The following is a 6,496-nucleotide window of genomic DNA, read 5'->3' as shown; positions in this document are numbered from 1 at the left end:
AAACCCATTCCAATGGCATTATCATACCACGTGTGAGAAAGAAGTGCATGGGATCGATATAATTATTTTGGTCACTTTTTTGTACTTATATATATAATATATATATATCATATATGAGTTAATTAGTTCATGTAAAAATATGAAGTATCTAGCGGATATATATGTTGTCACGTGTACTTGTCATAATTCGACACTAATTGCACACATGAATTTGTCTTGGTGTTTAGAAATAGGCATGAATTCAATGATGTTCGCTCAGACTTAGTTTAGTTTGATTGATTCCATGTTAGGCTAGTAATGAACAAAAATAGGTTGCAAATCATTGGTAGTTCATTAAAGTTGGCTAAATCTTACAAGTCATGTAGAAAGAAGATAATGTTCAAATCTTTTAAGTGATATGTAATTGACCAAAAGCCTATGGTATGCATGGAAAAATTTCCAAATTAAGGGTGTATTTAAATTGTTGTCTTTTGCGTATTGTCTATTTAGAGTTTTTTTGTAGTGAGTTTACTGAAAAATGTGAGTATATGAATCTTCATTTTTTGATACATTATTCTTAAAATAACGTCTCATTAACCAGTGCCTCATCCACTACTTTTGTTTTGATATTTTTTATTACATAAATAAATGGATATAATCGACACATAATTTTTTTATTGTTTAGCAGGTAAATCTTGTATATATTTGAAAGGATCATACATAGCCCTATACATTATTTTTTAAAATATTTCTTCGATACCAAATTCAGCTCGAAGTTATTTTTTTAGGTGAAAAAACTAGATAGATTAAAAACATAAGTCTGTGTTTACAACATTAAGAAGCCAAGAAAGTGAATGAGAGTTAACCAATTCTAGGCTCGAAACCGCAGATAAAGCATGATGAACTAAAAAATTGGTCATTGCATTTTTTGAACGTCTCGTATGCATGATGGATAAGAATCCCGGTGGCAATAAGAGATCTTTAATATCGAACACAATCACTCCTTTCGAACCGAAATCCTCTAATGGTTAAATTATAATTATTGCTCCAATCGTCAATAGAGAATCCGAGAAAATACAAATGTTTGCAAAATCATATTTCAAACAAAAGTCCATACCCTAGTTAAAATATCACAAGGTGTACTTAGATGAGTTACTATACATACAAAGACGTGAATTTTGACCCTAGTTATACAAATATTGACATCCTAATACGGACATAGGCTAGAAGATAAATGTAGGATGGCTAGTGGAAACTTCGTTGGATAAAGTTTAGAAGTGGGCATGCTAGGGAATAGGGATACCAAATAGGGAGATTTGGGCATAGGCTAGTTGGGATAGATTCACCCTCTTATACTTTATAATATAATTAATATCATTCATAGGAATCCACTAAATGAAATAGTAAATAAATTGCAAACAGCCTTGAAAATGTAAAAACTGTGTCTTGGGTAAGGAACAAGACACAGTCTCCCACATGTAGCATGTGAATTTAAGATTAGTCAATTATAATTCCGAGCCTAGAGAGCTTAATTCGTTCCATGCTGCTAAAATAAGTATTCAATTCACTCGGAGTTCGCCCAAAACTCTAGGAGACTGCGTGGTTTGTGGGTCGGTTCAAAATATATTATTTTTAAATTAATTAATTTTATGTAACTATATATATATATATAAAAATAAAGGAAGGATTCGATCCCCTTAGCATAAAAAAGTTGCATTGATCAATAAATAAGGTAAAATAATGGGGAAAAAAAATTGAAATGCAATCCGAAACAAAAGTCCTCAAATTGGGACTACTTGCCTTGAAGTCCCAAGACACTAGTTTGGTTTGACCCAAAAAGGACCTCTACATTGCTTTATGAACAAAACATTTTGTTGTAGCATTTTAAAACACTTAAAACGTACATGTATGCCCCCAAAATATAGTGCATGCTAAACCCAAAATATCGACATGGGAAACCTATACACCATTTCCAAAACTTTCGTTTATGGAGAAAAGTTATTGTTACAACAAGATCATAATTCCACGAGACATGCATCTCCCAAAATCTTGACACCAATCGTCTCAAGAAATCGATACATGTTTTATAATTATTTGACGATATTTATTGTGATAGTTTTATAATTTCACAAATAATTTATAACTATGAGTGTAATCTTAATTTGATTTGTATATGTAAATGTTTTCTGCAAAGGGACCCATTCTCCATAATATCTCCCCGGCTGACCGCGGGCAGGGAGGTTGGGTGGGGGGGTCCTATTGGATATTGTTCAAAATGGACTGTGCCATGCTGCCCTTAATATGGGGTCAGGGCCCGTTGGAATGGAGCCATATAGTCCTCGGGAAACACACACATTCAGCGTGTGTGGTGGGTGAGAGAGAGACACACAAAGACACTGTGTTACTCTCTTTATTCTCTTCAAAATTCGATACACTTGTGCTGTACTCGAGACTCTGTTCTTTTAGAAGAAATCAAACCACCTTCTTCCACTCTAAAACCCCATAAATCTCTGGGCTACGTTTCTTTGTTTTTGTGTCTTTGATCCTTATTTTCTGCATTGTCCTGTTGCTGCGTTCACAGTTTGATTTGTCTTGATTTTTCCTGGCATTGTTTTTGGAGTGCATTTTCTTTCATCTGGTTTTCTTGGATTGCATGTCACTAGATCAAAGTGACAAGGAACTTGTGGGTTTTTTTTTCTTGGTGTGATTTGTTGTCTCTTGATTGCAAGAAAGATATTGCGACCCGCGTTCATCCAATTGAGTTTTGCATCATATTCTTTGGTCAGAATCAGTTTTTTGCAATTTCTTTTGTTTTGAATCTGTTAATGGAGAGGAAGGGACCATAATTTGTTGAAGAAAGAGAAGAAATTTTTCATCTTGCCGTAGTTTCACAGAGTCAAGGGATTGATTTCTATATGAAGTGGTGAGACAATGAGAGATGGAAACTCAAAGAAAAGCAAGGTTTGTTTTACAGTTTTACTGAAAGAAACAGAAAGTGCATTAATGAGATTTCGTGAAATCAGCAGTTGTATGTGTTGTTGCTGTCAAGATTTCTGATTTTTTGTGTTTCTTGATCAAGTTTACATGGCCCAAGACTCTAGTCAAGAAATGGTTCAACATCAAGAGCAGAGCTGAGGATTTTCATGCGGATGACATCATCAATGGAGGTAGTTTTCATCTCAATATAGTTTAGGAATTTGAAGGAAATTGATTGTTGAATCCTGTATTATTGGTTTTTGAGGTCATTTCTGTCCTTTTCTTCTCTTTTATCATCGGATAGGCATCAAGCACTATTTGATTCTGCATTTAATTATCTGCTTAGATCTCGTTTTTGTTGCATTCATCTCTTTGCGAACTTCTTTTTTTTTTTTAGAAAAAATAAAAGAGAAATTGTGCCCGAAGGAAATTATATTTTGTTGTTTTGTGCTGTGCAAATGTGGGTATTCTGCTGCGACAGTGAATCACACAGCTTTAAAAAGCTTTAAGTTTTTGCTTTTTCAGGTGTTGATGAAGAATGGAGGAACAATTTCTCAGAGAGGGTGGCATTCACAACCAAGAAAAGCAAAACAGGTCCAGAATCAAATTGGTTCATCTTTTGGACCACTGAACCGCTACTCATAAGATTTTCCATGATAGTTTTTGCTTCCATTTGGATCGTTCTTGGAATTGCTGCTAATTTCTTTGTTAAATCTGCAGAGAAACCGAATAGGCGAAACACCGATCGGCTGAGACGGAATAAGATTGATCTTGATGCCTCTCAAGTTACAGATGTACAAAACTATAGGTGTGAGCTTCTTTTAAATTTTTAATCAAAAATCTAAATTTTAGGCATTCATGTGAATAAAAATTGAGTCTTGGATCAATGTAATCTTTGTTAAATTGGGATAGGATCTTTGTGGCAACATGGAATGTGGCTGGAAAATCTCCACCTAGTTATTTGAATCTTGAAGAATGGCTACACACTTCACCTCCTGCTGATATCTATGTTCTTGGGTGAGTCAATTAATCTCAAGTTACCTATTTTTACCTTTGGTTCAATGTTGATGAAGTCTCTTTATTAATTATTTCAGGTTTCAAGAAATTGTCCCATTAAATGCTGGTAATGTTTTGGGCACTGAAGATAATGGCCCTGCTAAGAAATGGCTAGCGCTGGTTCGAAGAACTCTGAACAGTCTTCCCGGAAGTAGTGGCAGTTATCGCACACCTTCCCCTGTTCCTTATCCGATAATTGAATCAGATGACGACTTTGAAGGATCAAATGGTGAAGAGGGGTCCAATTTCTTCCACCGCCGCTCTTTCCAATCATTGAGCCGAAGCATGAGAGTGATGGAAAATGACATTTTGGTGCAACAACCTAGACTTGATCGCCGGTTCAGTGTATGTGATCGGGTGATATATGGGCATAGACCAAGTGATTATTATGATCCAAAAGTTGGTTATGTTTCCTCTGATGATGAAAACGAGCTTGGTGATTTGCCTTGCACGCATTGCTACTCGCCTATCTCTTACAGTGGTTACGAGCCAATGGAGGATCGGGATCGAAATTCAGGGAAGTCAAGATATTGTTTAGCTGCAAGCAAGCAAATGGTCGGGATTTTCCTCACGGTGTGGATAAGGAGGGATCTACGAGATGCTGTTAGTAATCTGAAGGTGTCTTGTGTGGGCAGAGGATTGATGGGATATCTTGGAAACAAGGTATGATTCATTTTTATCAACTTCATGATTCATGATTCAAGTTGAAAACTTAAATGTATCGCCAAAAATCATCTCATGGACCTAAATTTTTCAGGGTTCGATTTCAATTAGCATGTCATTGCACCAAACAAGCTTCTGCTTCATTTGTACTCATTTAACTTCTGGAGAGAAGGAGGGCGACGAGCAGCGAAGAAACTCAGATGTCATGGAGATTTTGAGGAAAACAAGGTTTCCCCGAGTTCATGGAATGGGAAACGAGAACTCCCCTCAAACTATTCTTGAGCATGAGTAAGTTTCCCACCCTATTACACCGTCCTGTTTTCTTCGTACATTTTGTTATGCTGTTCAATCTATTGTTCCAATATCCCATTTGTATAAAGGGTTGGAAGCTCAGTCAAATTCTTGCATTCTTTATTTTCCAGTCGAATCATATGGCTTGGTGACTTGAACTATAGAATCGCCCTTTCTTACCGATGTGCAAAGGCGCTAGTAGAGATGCGAAATTGGAGAGCTTTGCTAGAAAACGACCAGGCAAGCAAATAAACCTTGGTTATGTTGTGAGTTAGATATTGATGATTGTACTGACAGGTTTATCTACATTGTTAATTCCTTTTTCTGTGGAAACAGCTGCGCATAGAACAAAGAGAAGGGCGTGTTTTTGCAGGATGGAATGAAGGACAAATCTATTTCCCTCCTACATACAAATACTCAAATAACTCCGACAGATATGCCGGTGAGGACATGCATCCGAAAGAGAAACGGAGAACTCCTGCATGGTAAATCCCTTTGAAAAATCCAGTCCCAAGACGTTACTTTAAATAGAGTGACATTTTACTTGACATTACATTTAAAAATGAAGGTGCGATAGGATATTGTGGCGTGGTCATGGCCTCCAACAAATGTCGTATGTCCGTGGAGAGTCCAGATTTTCGGATCACAGACCAGTATACAGTATATTTCTAGCAGAAGTGGAGTCTATCAACCGGGGCCGAATGAAGAAAAGCACGAGTTATTCGAGTGCTAGAGTGGAGGTCGAAGAGTTGCTGCCATATTCATTCGAGTACGCGCCATACGACCAACCTAGTTTCTTCTAAAGATGGATTTGCCTTCACTTCATCGAAAAAGATTCACTCTTTTCCATCTTTGGCCACATTCTCATTCGACATTGGCTTTTTTCTTGCTGGCAAAGTGGAGAAATTATCAGAGGAATCAAATCTTCGATACATTGATTGGTGTAGATACTCGATTCTTGTTAGATTAAAGATTGTAAATAACAGCAAATTTTGTTGTTGTGAGATAGTGCTAGCTACTAGTGAAGCTTCATTCATTTATAATTTTGTAGTCTTCTCGATAAAGAACTGAGCTTCGAAATTCTGTTGAAACTTTGTGCTATATTTTCTGCTATACAGATCAAATTTTCAAGTGTAGTAACAAATATAACATAAATTAAAAAAAAATATATATATGATTTATTAAAGTTAATAAAACTCCAATGAAAATATTCCTTGCTGAGAATCGATGGAGATTGGTCCTACACGTGTTGTGAGAATCTAACAAAGTTGTGGTGTGCTTTGGGCACAAACAGATGTGACATTGGATTTGGCTGTGAAATCCCACTTTTTCGATTTTGTGTGTATGGGGAACTGCCAAGTACTCCTTACACTTCAAACCCACTTGCTTCCTTTTGTCGAAACATTTCAAGATTCAATTTTTTTTTTAAAAATTATTATGTCATATAAACTTTAACACACAAGTTTATTTCATATTAATCAAATATGTTTAAAATGTAATCTCTCATTTTTCATCTAAATGTAAAATTTGT

The 6,496-nt window shown here is 36.0% G+C and overlaps 1 protein-coding gene across 1 annotated transcript; it reads left to right on the top strand.

Annotated features, from left to right (window-relative positions):
• The first annotated feature begins 2,438 nt into the window (after positions 1 to 2,438).
• LOC140887133 (type I inositol polyphosphate 5-phosphatase 4) lies at positions 2,439 to 6,007 on the top strand. Its single transcript, XM_073294192.1, has 10 exons — positions 2,439 to 2,940; positions 3,059 to 3,146; positions 3,481 to 3,549; positions 3,676 to 3,763; positions 3,868 to 3,972; positions 4,050 to 4,674; positions 4,769 to 4,962; positions 5,097 to 5,205; positions 5,302 to 5,450; positions 5,534 to 6,007. Exons 1-10 carry the CDS (start codon positions 2,911 to 2,913, stop codon positions 5,766 to 5,768), a joined length of 1,692 nt encoding a protein of 563 aa, XP_073150293.1. The 5' UTR covers positions 2,439 to 2,910; the 3' UTR covers positions 5,769 to 6,007.
• Positions 6,008 to 6,496: the final 489 nt, after the last annotated feature.

This window comes from Henckelia pumila, chromosome 3, assembly GCF_033568475.1.
Source record: "Henckelia pumila isolate YLH828 chromosome 3, ASM3356847v2, whole genome shotgun sequence".
In the NCBI taxonomy this organism is placed as follows: Eukaryota; Viridiplantae; Streptophyta; class Magnoliopsida; order Lamiales; family Gesneriaceae; genus Henckelia; species Henckelia pumila.
This window is presented reverse-complemented; position numbering and strand designations above follow the sequence as displayed.

Bases quoted from the DNA above. Each gene is read 5' to 3' on its own strand.
- LOC140887133 (XM_073294192.1), top strand. From the start codon at position 2,911: ATGAGAGATGGAAACTCAAAGAAAAGCAAG. The intron at 2,941-3,058 runs GTTTGTTTTACA...TTCTTGATCAAG, and splicing joins GAAACTCAAAGAAAAGCAAG to TTTACATGGCCCAAGACTCT. The intron at 4,963-5,096 runs GTAAGTTTCCCA...TTTATTTTCCAG, and splicing joins CAAACTATTCTTGAGCATGA to TCGAATCATATGGCTTGGTG.